Below are 16,803 nucleotides of genomic sequence, written 5' to 3' on the forward strand. Positions count from 1 at the left end.
CCACCTACACCACCAACACCCCCCCCAACCACTAAACTATAATCACCCCATCACCAAAAGCCCAGGGGTCCGTCTTGTGCTAGCTAGTAGTAATAAATCGGTGCAATGATAAAAGATTTGCCGTCCAATAAACCCCATCTACTGGTACTCCAGGCTCTCATTTGTCCAGTCTCTTTTCAACACAGACCGCCATCTGTGCTCTGTCACCTCCGTTTTACTGTCGTGGCCCCCCGACCCTGTATTCAGGAGCTTTGAAGGGACCTGCTGCTTTAGTGTGTGTGTGGTGTGTGTGTGCTGCTGTGTGTGTGTGTGTGTGTGTTGTGTGTGTGTGTGGTGTGTGTGTGTGTTGTGTGTCTGTTGATCGTGTAGTGTGTGTGTGTGTGGTGGTGTGGTGTTGGTGTGTGTGTCGTTGTGTGTGTGTGTGTTGTGTGTGTTGTGTGTGTGTTTGTTGTTGCTGTTGTGTGTGTTGTGTGTTGGTTTGTGGTGTTGTGTAGCGTTGTGTGTGCTTGTGGTGTGTGTGTCGTGTGTGTGTGTGTGTGTGTGCTGTCGTTGCTGTGTGTGCTGTGTGTGTTACGACATATCTGTACGTGGGGTACCAAGAAGAGGGTGATTTTATCAACCCAAGAATTATACAATCCTTTGAGTTCTTTTCCAGCCCCCAGTCAATCGCTTTAGAGCATGTTGGAGGACTTCAAGGTTGCTTTTATTGCGGAAAAGAAGGGTCAAGGAAGAATTGTGAAAGCTATTTATAATAGGAGTGGCGTAGTGAACTATGCTTGTAGCCGACAACGAAGTTCAGCCGTTTGCCAAGTGCTGACGTTGACCCAAAGCGATGCGATTTTTACATTGCGCTTTAGATTTGCCTAGACGAATTCTTAGGTCTGTGGTAAACCCACTTTCTCTATTACTTAGTTGGTTTGTATTAGGCATCCGACAATTCCTACCATTAACCGCCTCACCTTTACGATGTATAGGAGAGTCAATTCAATAGCAGTAAATAACGAAGTTGCTAGGGTTAGGATCATAAGACAACTACATGACGGTGATTTCTTCCCACACAGCTGAGCCCCCTAACGCGGCTAATGTTTGGCGTGATGTGTTTAAAGTTGTCTCATTAGCCACTTGTTGCACCCCGCTGCTTTTTAAAACTATTAAGCTTGTGTTAATTACCTTATTCAGGGCATTTCCCCAAGACTCATTAAAACCATTCGACCGTTGAGACAAACATAACCGGAAGTGCTGAAATGCCTAAACAAATTTCGGTTTAGGACTTATTCTTTGCACCACCGTTAAGAGATAAGAAAAGATACTGCTCCTTCGTCTTTTATACGATAACAACAACAAGTTTGCTCGCAGTTTTCCACAGACAAAATGATTGAACATGATGGATTTTGATCCGTGGTTAATGGTGACTGTAGACACCATAGAGCTGTTCCTACAGTTGTTTCCTGACCTCGCTGTCTTTTCCCCTCTCTTGGCGATCTGCTGACTTTTATAACCATCGCTCACAGATGCTGAACCGCGCGTCCGCCCACCCTCGCCGACTTCTTCTCGCGCCGCCCGCTTGGCCCTTCGGGCATCCTCCTCCATCCCTGCCCGGCCCTTCCCTCACACTTGCGCACCGGCTGGTCACAACATCACCGCTTCTTCACAATACCACCCCATTCCCCTCGTTCCATCCCAAGCGGTCCATCAACTACAGTGGCTGGAGCAACTCTAAGCTTAGTATACCCCCCACCCATCGAACTTCACAGCAACTAACAACCTTTATAATACTAATCTATCAGAGGATTGCTACTCAGCCCACTCGTCGTGTCCCCCTCCTCACCTGCACCCTTGTCTCGGAACATTGTGAACTGTGATCTTGTGTGAATAGAAGGTTTTATGTGTGACGCACCTTGTCCAATGTCTGATGAGCCGATGATGATGATCAGCCAGCGCGCGCGCGCGCGCAAAGAAGTCCTGCACTCCTGGTAGTCGCCTTCGACACCTGTAGCATTTATAAAGTCAGCAGGACTGCAGAGAGGGAAAAGACAGCGAGTCAGAACACTCCGTAGGCAGCAGCTCTATGGTTGCCTGGCTTCTACAGTAATTAACCACATTCAATCCTCATGTTCCATCACATTTGTCTGTGGAAAACTGTGGCAGCAACTTCGCTCCTCTGTCTTTTTTCGTAAAAAACGAAGAAGCTCCGTTTTCTCTGACTTCCTCTCTCACCGGTGGTGCAAGATAGTACTAACCCTTCGCTCGCCCCTCCTCTCTCTCGCGCTTCGCCTTCGTCAGGTCAATGGCTTTCTTCTCTCGCGTCCCTCTCGCGCGCCTCGCCTCGAAATACACGGTAATTAACCCAGCTTAATCAGTTTTAACACACGCGGTGCCAACAAGTGGCTAACTTGAGCCACATTCCCCTCCTCCGCCCACACTGCCCGGCTTTAAGCTCCGCCTCGCTCGTCTGCCGTCGTCGACACGTAACATCCCCGTCTCGTACGTCCTTGTTTACCTATCCTCCCTAGCACTCTTCTTATTTTCTTCTATTCGCATGACTCTCCTTACTCAATTAAAGTGGGGTTACGCCGCTCCGCCCTCTCATGCCTAATAAAAACTAAGTAAATAAACGTGTGTTTACACAGACCCTAATTTGTCTAGAATCTAAAGTCCGCAATGTAAAATCGATCCGCTTGTGTAACGAGCCTTGCAAAGCTAACTTTCTTGGTCGGCCTACAAATAGGTTGTCCCTACGACCAACCGCTATTAAAATACTTTTCACAATCTTTCCTTGAACCTTTCTTTTTCCGAAATATAAAGCAACCGAAGCTACATGCTCTAAAGCTGCTGGGGCTGGAAAAGAACTCAAAGATTTAGAATTTTGGTGAATAAATCCACCCTGCTTCTTGTACCCACATGTAGCAGATTGGCTGCACACACACACACACACCACCACACCACCAACACCACACAACACCAACACATCACACACCAAACACACACACCACACACAACACAACACACCACACCCCACACACACACACACACAACACACACACACACACCACCACACACCAACACACACCAACACACCACACACAACACACACACACACACACACCACACACACACACACACACACACACACACACACCACACACACAACACACACAACACACACACACACACACACACACTAAAGCAAGCAGGTCCCTTCAAAGCTCTGAACAGGTCCGGGGGGCACAACAGAAAGGACGAGCAGAGCACAATGAGGCTCTGGTGTTTGAAAAGAGACTGGGACAAAGTGAGAGCCTGGTACAGCGTGAGGGATGGGACAGGCTTCTCTTTAATATGCTCCAGATTTTAACAGGCATGCAACACCCTGGTAATATTATATATATATATGTTAACGCGTTAAAGTCCCGGCCCTAGTATATATATATATATATGTATGTGCTTGTACATGTATGTACAAACATATGCATAAGTGCGAGCGGACAAACAGAAACACACTGATCTCAATTACACAGATTCCGACAGAAACAGGTCAAATGGAACAATAACTCTCACCAAAATAGACCTATGGAGCTGTAGATATGTGTGTGTGGAGATTTGATGACCCTGACAACCCCACCGCCTACACTTTAGGCATGCACAACGAAGCGTGCAATCCTCGTGAACACACACACGCACAAAGATAATTGAGCCTCAGTCTACGGCTCTGTCATGTGGTCTTAGTCAGGATTTAGGCTTTAGTCAATCTGAAGATTAGGTACTAGGGTTACTAGCAAGCACCCCATGCACTCACACACACATTTATATACAAACACGCACAATGTCATGTGCGATCATGTATTCGGATAGAGATGCAGTGTGCAAGGGGAAAGTGGGGGTTTCTGTTGTGTGGTGCCGACAGTCAAAAAACAACCTGAGACTGGTGCTGATCAATTTAAGCAGCAAATAATCCAGGGTTAATCTTGTTAAGACTCCATCGAAATCAGGTTGAAAAACACTGACATTTACTAGCATTTTATTAAGCTCACAACTGAACTGCTACAAAAAATCTACCAACCCTAAAAACAGCAGCATAGTTTTGGTTTAATTGGCTGCTTTGACAACATTATAAATGTTTGTTTAGTTAAATTCTCATATGTACTGATTTGCGATCTGCTCTTCAGTTCATCAGAACTAAAGAGTTCTGATTAACTAAGTACTGGGAACTAAATACAGCAAAGTACTTGGTATGAAAGCGCCTATTGTTATATGAGTATTTAGTAGCCTAAAATGTCTGTCTCAGGTAATACATCTAATTTCCCCATGAATATAAGAAAAATGAAATTATTAATAGGGATGCTCCGATCGATCGATCACCGATCGAGATCGGTCGATACTCACTCTCTAGCGATCGACCGGTGCTCTCTAAACATATCGATCGCGAGAGCCGATCGCATGACGTAAAATACATGACACTTTTCTCTGTGCGCGGCAAAACAAGCTCGCCAAAATGGCATCCCTAATTATTAATTAGATTTGACCAATTAAACTGAATATATGCCTATCAAATTCACTTTTGTAATTTTGTTCATATTATAATACATTTAATTTCAAAACCTTTCCACTTTGTGTTCTGTAATATTAAGAAAAAAATCTCAGTTTTGAAAGTGAAAAAGAGATAAATAAAACAATTATAACAAAACGATAAAGTATAATATCACAAATTATAAATAACTAACTGAGAATATATGGGCATAACTTAATGAGACAATTATCTAGTGATGATAGCTGATGAAATAACGCGGCATTTTTACCACTGTTGGCCTTCCATACATGTGGCATTGTTTGGACATTGGCTCTGGCATCACCCGTGGAGCGTGAAATAACGCAAAGATGCTGCTGATGTAAACTATGTGAGAATTGTAGCAGTAGGTTATTAGATATGTCTGTATTAATATGTCCTGCAAAAATAAAACACAGGAAGTGTAACTCATGTGTATTCTTTAAACTGCCCACATCAATCACGTAAAGTTGCATCATCCCGTGCAGCATGGCTCGGATACTCACGGATGCAGAGGCAGGCCAACAGCTTGGCCCCATTCTCCGGCACCGGGCACTCGGGGAACATAGGCTTCAGCAGGTAGGTGGCGAAAACATAGGCGACGATGTACTGCGAGGACGGCCGGATGATGAGCAACTCGATCCAGAGTTTGAGGAAAGCCGGCAGGGAGCCGTACACCTCCAGGATGTAGGCATAGTCCCCTCCGGATTTACTGATGGTGGTCCCCAGCTCCGCGTAGCAGAGGGCTCCGACAGTGGAGAACACCCCGCAAACCGCCCACACCACCAGGGACAGACCCACCGAGCCGGCCTCCTTCACCACGCCGGTTGGGGTGACGAAGATGCCCGAGCCTATGATGGTGCCCACGATGAGAGCCACACCGTTCAACAGGGTGATGGTCCTCTTCAGGGCGACCCCTCCCTCCGCTTTCTCTCCTCCGGCGGTGTGGTTGGGGCTGCTAGGCTCACTTCCCGGTTCTCCTCCCCGGTTCGACTCTCCCGTCTCCCCGCCCGGAGACAGCATCTTTTCCGTGACCTGCTTGTCGTCCTCCTCCTTGTCCCCAGAGGAGTTCGAGTTTCTCTTTTTTAACCCCGACATCTTCAGCTGAGTTTCCTCTTTCTTGTTCTTCACTTGAGGGACACAAAGCTTCGCGCTTTCCCGACTGTCGGTGTGTCGCAGGTCTCTTCTTCCTCTCTCTCCGTCGGTCGGGTGTGCGGTGTGATGCCGGCCGGGCTCAACCACGAGGTGTCCGCGGTTTGTCTGCTCGTCTGACTCAGAGCAGCGTGCTTTCACGCTACTATGTCTGGGTACAAAGACAGACACGCTAGCCCTCCTCCCTCAAGGCCAGCCCCTGCTCGGTGTCTCCTCCTCATCAGAGCCCGCATCACTTCGTGGCTTTACCGCCTTCTTGCGGCTTAAAGCGGTACTACCCCTCACTAAACACCTAATCCTACAACTCCTGTCTGATTTGGATTTGAGGGATCCGTCCCTGTTAGGTATACTTTGGTGTTATCTCTACATAAAACAACAAAGAAGCACCAGCAATAATACAGTAGCGAGAGTAATTTAACACTAAGGGTTCATTTCAATTGTTCCTGTCAGACAGCCAAACCAGCTGAACTGGTTTCATTGCATCATACTCTCTGAGGAAGAGAGAACATGTACAGATCTGGCCCAATCCCCCTCCGAGAAAGATTTAATTTGCATTCCATTTTTTTTTTGAGGACGCTTTAGTTCAATGCGTTGTCATATTAGAGTCATGGGACAGAACAACTTTGTATCACTCAAATAATCAGAAATCAGTGTATGTAGGTACTACTGAAATGTCAACATTTTACATTTAAAAATGCATATTAGACATTATCAAATGCACGATTTTGGTGAGTAAAAGGAGAAATCTACAATCGGATCAAGATTTACTTCCTGTAAAACTGTGCTGAGTGGTTTTGAGCACTAAACGGTGTGAAAGGACAGAGGTTGTCGTTTTCTCATACTGATATTCTGCACAAACTGTGCTGTTGTATTTGCTGTAAAGTGTCTTTACTGTAGGTTATTTTCTATTATATGTACAGCACTTTGGCTCGACCAGAAATCGTTTAAAAATGTGCTATATAAATAAAACTTGATTTGATTTGATCATGGTGATGAGGAAAAGCTGTTTAAAGAGATATGATATACGGGGAAGCGTTTCAGTTTGTATGTGAAAATGATCCCAGGCCATATTCAAACACGCATATCATTGCATGGTAAATCAATGAAGCTCCACCAACTACATTCTATAGATTCTCTTCAGCGATTATACATCAGAGCAGAAGGCATCTGGGACAGGAGTGGCTGAATATAGGGCGAGGCTTCGAGTGTGTGGTTAGAGCGTGGCCTCGCATTGTGTCAGAGTTTTACATTTTACACGTGGTGGTGATGCAAGACAGTGTTCTTGACAAGTTTAAAGTTACAGACACACACACCAAATTATGCAGCTGCTATTCAACTCTGATAGTTGACTCAAACCATCTTAATGCCAATCTAACACACACATACCCTGTGCCACATTGTGGTTGAAACTCAAAGTACTGTTGTTTCCTTCCTGTCACAAAAAAACTTTATCTTATGAAGCCCTTTTTTACCAATGTGATGAAAAAAAAGTTCCTCAGTTAGTCATTTTAATGTCAAACTTTCTCCAAATAATGACTAACTCTTGCAATATAATGAAAAGTGTCTTATTATATAGTATGTTTGAGCTACTTACTCATACACACGTATTTTTGATAAAAACGTAGAAGTTTGAAATACTAACTTATTTATTTTTAAAGGAGCTTTATTCTGCTAATTTCCAGGTTCATATGTTGTGTCTCCATGTTTCCATGTTTTAGTGTTCAAAAAGCTCTTTATTTTTCTCATACTGCCTGTGCTGCAGCACCTCTTTTCACCCTCTGTCTGAAACCAGAGCCCAGTCTGCTCTGATTGGTTAGCTGGCCGGCTCGGCTGTGATTGGTCCACAACTTAGAGGTGTCCTGCCCATAAGCCTATCACATACAATGTGTTTGAGTTCTAGCCAAGAGAAGAGCAGTTGTTATGGGAGTAAACAAAGGAGTCCATTACATTACATGTCACTAGTTAGACACTTTTATCCAAAGCAACTTACATACATTCAGTACTGTGGACAAATATGTATATAGTATATGTGATGCATATGTATATAACACACTACAGGAAAGGGAAAATCCCATATAGCATAATCGGCGCTCTTTAAGTCACTAAATCAGTATTTAAAGATAAGTTACTGATTGTTTTGAGAGTGTTCCCCTCAGCCTTTTTGGCTAATTGAAATGTCACTGAACATTTGTTGTAGCCAGCAAGCCAAACAAGCATGGCCAACAACAGGTTGCAAGAAGAAAAGAAAATTGTATTGACAACCGTTATGTAGGGGGTAAATAAGCGTCGACCAATCAGAGGGTTGGATCACAGTCCCTGCAGTCAACATTTCAAAGTGTCCTTGGGCCAGACACTTAACGCCAAACTGCTCCCTGTAGGCATGTCTACAGTATTGAAGTGCATGTAAGACTCTTTGGCGAGAAGTGTTTGCTTTATATATCAGTATGTGTTCAAGGATGCATTTATAATGTATTGTTGGTATGGCTAGCACACCAACAGCTGGAAATGATGAGTGGACATTATGTTGTAACACATTCAGGAATACTCTTTGTATTTGTTTTGTTCAGAGTTTGCCTTACATAATACTTTATATTTCACAAACATGTTTTTTCCTTATATGATGGAAAAAAAAAATCTTCAAGCTTTAGGTTTTTTTCCACTGCAGATTTAGATTTAGAAGTTCTCAACTATTTCTTACAGAAATGCAGAAAGTAGCCTTTTTGTGTAAAGATAAGTTACTCATAGTTTTTGAGAAAATTGCTCCTTATTTTGAGACAGTCATTTTTATGACATACTTGGTATAATTTTGAGACACAAATGCAATATTTTAAATACTAACTCAGTGTGTGAAAATAAGTTATTCATTATTTGAAGAAAGTTCCTCATTATTTTGAGAAAGTATGTAATTCTTTAGCTACCAAGTCACTTAGAACATAAGAAAAGCATTCTTGATTATTTTGGGATACTAACTTATTATTTTGAAATACAACAGTAAGTCATTCCTTTGCTATATTAAATCATTATTTTGAAATTCTAAATAATTATTTGGCGATACTAACCATATTTTGCTCTACTCTACTTTTTTGGGGATATTATGGAATTATTTTTGAGATATAAATAATTATTTTAGGTTCATAATCATTATTTTAGGTTCATAATCATTATTTTGATCAATCTTTATTTTCATATTCTAAGATATAATTTTTCAAATACAAATCATTTTTGTGATAAACATACTCATAATTGCATTAGCGTTTCTTGTTATAATAGCCTCCATACATATCTCAGTGGAGTTTGACTATGAAAGCCCCTCTGTGAGACAAACACACAGGTCTGAGCTGCGTTCTTAATACTTCTGAAACCTTAAACATTGACACACACACACACACACACACACACACACACACACACACACACACACACACACACACACACACACACACACACACACACACACACACACACACACACACACAATTTCCTTTGTTCAGACGAGTTGCACGAGGTCAACATGTATTAGCCAAATCAGCCTGAAGCAGCATCTTCAAATTGCCTTTATTCATTTACAGAAAGCCTGAAGAATTCAGGACCCATCTCAGGTCCACTCACAGATCAAGAGACACAAATATCCCATAATCCATGTCTGTCGTGTCATCCCTGGATCGTCTACCTGTGTCTGTCTGTCCAACAGTTATAGGCCCCCAAGAAACAAGGTAATACATGAAGGATCTTTTCTTTTGGCCCATGTCTTGGATGCTGAGTTCGTAACGTGCATTCTTTGGGACATGAGTGCATAGATAGAGATGAAAGTCCCCCGGCAGTCTAAGCCTCTTGCAGCATATGGGCTGGTTCAAGTCTAGCCTTAGCAAGCCCTAACTATAAGCTTTATCAAAGTCTAATACTAACAAACGAGGGAATGCAAAACTAATAGTAACCACTGGGACAATCAAATCCATCTTCCATCCATCCATCTTCTCCCGCTTATCCGTGGTCGGGTCGCGGAGGTAGCAGTTCCAGCAGAGAGCCCCAAACTTTCTTTTCCCTGGCCACATCAACCAGCTCTGACTGGGGGATCCCAACGCGCTCCCAGGCCAGCGAAGAGATATAATCCATCACCTGGTCCTAGNGACTTTGCTTTAAAATAGCAGATCTCTGTGACCGGATATAGTTTGGCTTAGAACCCGGCCCCACGAGGACGCATACGTTAAAACGCAAACGCAAAAAAGTCTTCCATTCACACGCATTCGATTCATTAACGTGTCCGTTCACACTAGACCGCTGGAAATGCTGAAGTACATATGCCAGGCCTGTAAGTGGCGCTGCTGCCGCCACAAAATACACCAAAAGCAGCAAAAAAGACCCCGGAGCATGGTTGCCATTGTTGCACTTCTGTTTATTCTCCGCGGTGGACGGCGTGTTCTCCTGCTGTATCTCTCAGGTAGTCCACCAGCAGATGAAAAACACCCACCTCTCCGCCTCTTCCAAGGAACGAGGGGACCGTGCAGAGTTTCCGTTAAAAAAATGTTCCGCCGGTCAACATGTCCGTTAAAGTTTAAATCTTCCGTACAAAATTAGAAAAGTGCCGGTCAGAGGTCTTCTTTGTTATTTATTGAGCTTTAAAACAAATTGATAACGACTCCGTTCTCTGTATAATAATATAATAATATTTAATAAACTGTGCCTGCCTCTCTTTTCCTCCCCCTCTTCTGACAGCCCAGCAGCAGCAGGAGACGTGGGGAGAGGGAGGCGGGGCTATTTCATCATTATCAGAAAATGATCACATAGGGCTTGCCCCAGAGTGAAAACACCTCATAACATTTCAAGCATTTTCAAGGATTTCCAGCACCTGTACGAACCCTGTGTAAAGTTAAAGATATATTTTGCGTGTCCAACTAATTTTTTCAGGGGCTGCAATTTAAATGTTTTGACTGGTACCTTGTGGAAGAGTTTAACGGAGTCGTATCCTGTGGAGCGGGCCCATTCCTTGGTGGAGACTCGCTTGATGTCCCCGTCCTTTTCTGAGGCTGTGGCGCGAGCTGCTGTGTCTTCAGGATTCCCTGTTTACAGAACACATACACACACATATTTTAAAGTAGGCTAGGTGTGTATTTCCTGCTGTATCACTATCCATTCTGTTAAAATAACTCATTAGATATTGGGAAAAAAATGCATTGCCAAGCTCTCACTCACATGCAGCCTCTGGGTCCGCTGTGTCGGGTGACACCTCTTGATCTGCGTCCTCTTCACCAAAAAGCTGACTATAGTGGCAATAAACAAACAGAGAAAATGACAATAAGAATAAATAATACTGGTCTATATTGTTAAGAGATAGTCTAGTTAGGTTTTAAAGTGCAATGCATCTTTGTCGGAAACAGTCAACTTTAATGATGCTTGTTCTTAGTTCAAATGAGATTGAGTGTTACTTGAAGAGGTACTTGGCCCAGACAATGCAGTGAATGGGTTCAGACGGCGTGTTTCTGATGGTGCATCCTGGGAAGGTTTTCTGGGTGGGTTTAGGTTGGCACTCGTAGCACTCAGTCAGTCCCTGAGGCAGCGGAAAGGAATAAAAGAAGGAAAAAGTGCGACAGTCATGGTGAGAGGCAGTATAGTTGGTGGTCATCACATTTTAATGGAAGATTTTGGCGATTGCATTTACTTTTTATAAATAATATAGCAGTGTTAATGTGAGAAGATTATCCTGCTGAACAAAAAATGTAAGTATCATAAACATGATTTTTCTGACAGAACTAATTTTCCGCAAAATTCTAAAATCCAAAAGGAGAATCCGCTTGCTTTTTGTCAAGTAAGCAATTGCTATGCTACTTTCTGGGTTTACCTAAAAAAAATACATCATCACTGCACCACTCTGTTGATGTCATTACAAGTTAAATAATGAAGCGCATGTTCTACCTTCTTGATGACTGTGACTTGTCCAAGGTATCCGGCTGTGCCACTCTCTATCAGAGGGATGTCTGCTGCCAAACACATCCTGTTCACATGGTTACGAGCCGCTATGGAGACAGAAAGGGTTTTATTTTCCTCATTATTTGAATGTGTTGGCAGTTAGGAGGAACACACTAGAGGTTTCTCAATTCTTAAATGTCCCCTCCTCGACTCCTATCCTCGATATTTAGTTTCGCCCACAGGAGATGCGAGCGGAGGAGCCGAGGAGAGAGGAGTGGAAGCAGCAGGCGGTTAGAGAAATGAGAACTCCTCTCCTCTGAGCGGTCGTTTTAAAGAGACGTCCATTAATGATGACAGGAGGCACAGCAGTACTCTGTCTGATGGACAGATGTGTTCATGACCACTTATATATTTACTTTGATTCATTCACAGTGCGGTATAATGAGACAATAACAGGCTACAGATGCAGACACACACACACTTTCAGAATCAAACAAGTATGAGAGCACTCTCATAATAACGTAACACAATCAGAGACTGGATATATCCCCCCCCTCTCTCTGGTCGCTGAAATGGGAAATTGAAATTACAGGCCCAAAGTTTTATTTACAAGTATTAAAAGTAAGCAGAGGACACCAAACCAATTGAGACCCGTCTGTCCACCGCATCTACGCACTGTACAACACACACACCTACACACTGTATCACACACACCTACAGCTCCTAAAGCATTATCAGGCTACAGCCGTTGTGTATTTTATTATGTGAAGCACTAAATGGTCTTAGAAAAATATCGACTATGTTTGTAGATATCTACTAAACTACAGCAAATAGAGAGTATGCCTGTTATACTTAGTGATATATATTATACACACTGCTCTGCTTTCTGCACGGACCTCACAGCTGTTCTCTCTGGAAACATCGCAACGCGATGAAAGCAGTTTCTAAAATAATATCCAGGGGATGCATGCAGAGCCGTCATTGGCTGAGATAAGTCCGGCCGTGCGTCACGCCTCCACCGTTCCCGGAAATGCATCCGTGGAGGAGCCGTGGAGGAACCATCAGTGTATCCTCGGTTATAGCTCCTACAGAGAGCCTACTCGATGCTTGATGTGCATTGAGAGAAATTAGATGTCCTTCAAAATGGCGCGCTGAAATTCATTTCCGGGCCACTACCGGAGGACCGAGGAGTCGAGGAGGGAAAATTTGATTATTGAAAAACCTCTACTATGTGTGGGAGGTGAGGTCACATGAGAACAGTACCTCTGTTATCCAGAGCATTCATCACCAGGATGAACTGTCTGAAGAACTCCGTGTTGTAGTCAGGGCTGTTGGGAGAAGAAAAAAAACACCATCCGTTTCCAAACTCTTTAATTAATTTTACAAATTAAAAAGAATAAGAAACAAAAGGAACTCACTTCATGATACTGTCATGGTAGGCAGTGATATTTGCAGTGGGACAAAACGTCAATGCACTCTCCTTGGCCACCTGCAAAACAACACAAACCAACTGAGCAAGAGAAACAGCACACCAAAAATGTTTCAGACTACGGTGTGGTGTTACAGAAAGAATGCATTTCAGCATTGTTTTTTTTATAATGAGCAGCGACAGAGGTTAATTGAGGATCTCATACCTGTGCTTTAGACTTGCCGACATGCTTCTTCTGGAAGAGGAACTGTCGGTTCAGGTTGCTGACATCAATTGTGTCTAAGTCAATCTGCAAAAATCAATATGGTTGTGATGTCATGTGACATATCAGAATCAGGCAGTTACAATGTACATGTCACAGCATTGGATGTAGCAATTTGTTTTGATTTTGTTTTGGAAAGAAATATGTCTGTGCAGGTAGACAAACAGGAACAGTTCCAATAAGGGGCTCTAAACTTCTTAAGATTACAGAATAGGGGCTGCACTATTAATTGTAAAGTGAAAATTAATAATGGTGAGAATGCATTAATCAATATTATTTTCAGTGTACCGGCACCCCTCAACGACACATAATCTTCAAATGTTTCTAAACACTTCACTCTGATCCAGTGGGTCAGAAATACCCAACATATTATGCAAAAAAATAACAACAAGATAACCTGACGCATATAAACAAAGGGGCGTCCAAATTACAGTGCATCTGAAATAAGTTTACTAGCTAATTTAGCACTGTTAATGGCGCCAAATGCTTCAGTTGAAAATGCTCCACCGGTGATCATATTTATACAAATTAATGCACGAGCATGGAAACCTAACTGTTCACTCGGGTACAGAGGGGTATCAAGAAACCACCAAGAATGTATGTGTTACTTCTTGGAATGTCACGACCCGGCAATTAGCCTCAGCCCGAAAACCCCCAGGCGCTGTCTGGGTAGCACAAAGACCTAGCTAGCTAGCTAACATACACACACACACAAACACAAGTGAGACGGACCACTTCTATGTTCTTGAAGCCGGTGAGGACGAGGTTCTTCAGGAGCTCGCAGCCGATACCTCCCGCTCCCACCACCAGCACCTTGCAGGTGGAGAGGGAGTCGGCGAGTTCTTTTCGGAGGGGACCCACCAGTTGGACCATGTTGACCGGCTAGAGACAGAATCCGAACTTGCAGCACAGAGAGGCTAGCGGCTTGCTTCTTCTTCTACAGAACCGGAGTCGCGCCTACTTCCGGGTTAATTAACTTCTTCTATGGTGTACTGGGGTGCTGATTGTTCAATTAGCCCCCTCTTCTGGACGGTTCTCAACGAAACGTAGAGTGCGTTTGTTTGGTGTTGAGGTGTAGGTATTATAAATAAACACATCCGGAGTTTTCCTATCAGTAACCAACGTAAATGCAATGGGCATTTTTCTGTATACTTCATTGTTGTCGCAACAATTTGAATAGACTATTTTACATGCTGGTTTTAAATAATTTCACACAAATGAAATGGAGACAATACAAACTTGACATAAAGGCACGTTGGATAATAAAATAACTTTAATTTAGTAAAATAATAACATAAATAAAAGACAGCAAAAACTGAATTAAATTAAACATCCATGATGATATTATGGCTGCACCCTTCCAAAATTTGCTCTAGGGGTCATCATATCATTTCAGGTAGTAATAAGCTCTGAGGAGAGACTTTGCATCTTTCTTTTTTATTTGTCTTCTAATCAACTAAGGGTTTCCAAGTCTCAGGAAATATCTCAGAATTAAATATGAAATATATATCAGAATCCATACCTTGGATTTGCAAAAACACCAGAAAAATCAGCTTGAGAGAATAACAGAAGGAATGTCCATTTTTTGGGGGGCTAGTTTTATTTAGTAAGGAAAGGAGTACAACAAGATCCTTTGCCATGGTCACTTAGTCAATACGTGTTTTAATCAATAACTATTTGACATCACTTGTGCACATGTAACACCATAGATATGAGCTACAGAGGCAATTTCTTTTCGAAGGAGTGTATTTATTCATACTCTACTATTAAAGCAATTGTATAAACTATTTTATGCAACAAGAATCTATGTGTTTGAAATAGGCCCATTCATTTGGGAAGACATCCCCTCACATTATTGTGTTTACGATGGATAGAAAGGTGTATGAGGCAATGATCATACGCCCTAAAGTTACTGACAGTGTCCCAACATGTCCAATAAGGCATGTTTACTCTGGGTCACTATAGTTCATGTGCACTTATAGCTGCAAGTGAGCAGAGTCTATTATGGTCAGGATGTTGATATCTCAGTTTTTACTGTAAAACATATTTTTATGGGACTTGTGAAAAAAATCTACCATAAAAAACTTATGAAATTATGTGATTCCCTGATTATGAGTTCACCGGCTGGGGTATTCTGTATCCATGGTAAAACCAAAGTCTGATGACGTTTTAATATTCTGCCTTACTTTGCTATCTTAGTGTAGTTTAAAACTTGAATTGGGGGGTTTAAAGATCAAAATGCCACTGAACAACAAAGCAAACCTGTATAAATAACGAGTAGGCCTACCTACAGTACATACATATAGGCAGTTAAAATGTTACACAGGCTTTTATGGGGGCATTAAAGTCTTTCCTAATTTATAGTTTTAATCTGTAGGCCATAGAAACACCCTACGTTTTTTCTCTTAATTCTGTCTCTGTAAAACAAAATGGTTAATTGTGAAACACAATTTTAAATGTCACATGTGTTTTTTCAATGTTATAATGATGTTGTTGTACCTTATACTATGTTACTTTCGTAATTATTATCATTTCTACATAATAAAGTCTGAAAGAAGTGGAGTTTACGCTGAACTTGAAAGAACCATAAATTGATTAGAAAGTTCTGTGTTGAACCTCGGCAGATTTGTTAATATTATTTCTCTGGTTAGTTTATATTGTCAAGTCTGTGGCTGCTAACACTTTTTGTTGTCTGCCATTTCCTGTTTTACTTTGTCATTTACCTGCCCCGACCTTATTGTTTGCACCTGTAGAGTCCCTTGTATTTGTATATATTCTGTGTGTTCCCTGTGCCCAGTGCCAGATCGTTTTCAAACCTTGTGATACTAGTCTGCCAGTTTGTTTTCTTAGCTATCGTGAATTTCAGTAGTTTTTTGTAAAGTCATTTTTTGGAGTCCTAACTCTGCTTTTGTGAGTGTATTGCCTTGCCTATCAGCGCAAGTAAAAACCTTTTTTTGAATCATCTTTTGTCTGGAGTCGTGCATTTGGGTCCTATCTTTTTTTGTGTGCTCCAGTCGTAACATTACGATCTGGCCAACAAATGGACTCAGCCGACTCTCAAACCCTGAGAGCAGCGCTCGGCTCTCAGGCTCAACGCCTGCAGCAACAGGAGGAGGACCCTTAAACCAGGGAGTGATGACCCTGACTAACAGCCAGAGTGAGTTTCGTGGCGCAGTTATGATGCAAATCAATCACCTGGCTGAACTGGTCCATAATGTACTTACACGTTTGGATAGTGTGCCCGTCGCTCCTCCCGCCACGGCTGCCCCAGCCCCAGAGACTACAGCTGAATTTCTCATGCTAGCTTCCATGATTCGTCTTGCTCCTCCTGCGAAGTTTTCAGGCGAGTCTGGCAATTGCAGTCCTTTCCTAACGCAGTGTGACCTGCATTTTACCTGCCAGCCTGCTGCTGCTTTCCCCAGCGATCTAGCCAAGGTGGCGTTCATTGTGTCCCACCTCACGGGAAGATCGGAAGCCTGGGCTACGGCGGAGTGGGCACGGAAGTCTCCGGTGTGT

The 16,803-nt window shown here is 42.7% G+C and overlaps 2 protein-coding genes across 2 annotated transcripts in view; both read right to left on the reverse strand.

The window, feature by feature from the left end:
• uba2 (ubiquitin-like modifier activating enzyme 2) overlaps window positions 1-14,258 on the reverse strand; it is a 23,952-nt gene extending 9,694 nt beyond the window's left edge. Inside the window, exons 1-8 of the mRNA XM_010766740.1 lie at window positions 14,020-14,258; window positions 13,231-13,314; window positions 13,015-13,085; window positions 12,860-12,924; window positions 11,603-11,703; window positions 11,116-11,237; window positions 10,883-10,950; window positions 10,628-10,749 (exon numbers count right to left, since the gene is read on the reverse strand). Of these exons, the coding sequence (XP_010765042.1) occupies window positions 10,628-10,749; window positions 10,883-10,950; window positions 11,116-11,237; window positions 11,603-11,703; window positions 12,860-12,924; window positions 13,015-13,085; window positions 13,231-13,314; window positions 14,020-14,160 (774 nt within the window). The 5' untranslated portion in view covers window positions 14,161-14,258. The remainder of the gene's footprint in view (window positions 1-10,627; window positions 10,750-10,882; window positions 10,951-11,115; window positions 11,238-11,602; window positions 11,704-12,859; window positions 12,925-13,014; window positions 13,086-13,230; window positions 13,315-14,019) is intronic.
• Window positions 1,979-5,881, reverse strand: LOC104941613 (large neutral amino acids transporter small subunit 1-like). The gene is made up of 2 exons (XM_010766739.1): window positions 5,047-5,881; window positions 1,979-2,016 (listed from the first exon to the last, which is right to left on the reverse strand). The coding sequence occupies exons 1-2, from the start codon at window positions 5,636-5,638 to the stop codon at window positions 2,000-2,002; spliced, it is 609 nt and encodes a 202-aa protein (XP_010765041.1). The 5' UTR covers window positions 5,639-5,881; the 3' UTR covers window positions 1,979-1,999.
• Window positions 14,259-16,803: the final 2,545 nt, after the last annotated feature.

Source organism: Notothenia coriiceps, unplaced genomic scaffold, assembly GCF_000735185.1.
Source record: "Notothenia coriiceps isolate Sejong01 unplaced genomic scaffold, NC01 NC01_scaffold00003526, whole genome shotgun sequence".
Classification (NCBI taxonomy): Eukaryota; Metazoa; Chordata; class Actinopteri; order Perciformes; family Nototheniidae; genus Notothenia; species Notothenia coriiceps.

What these genes read in the sequence shown, in the direction of transcription:
- LOC104941613 (XM_010766739.1), bottom strand. Translation starts at nt 5,638, where the DNA reads ATGTCGGGGTTAAAAAAGAGAAACTCGAACTCCTCTGGGGACAAGGAG.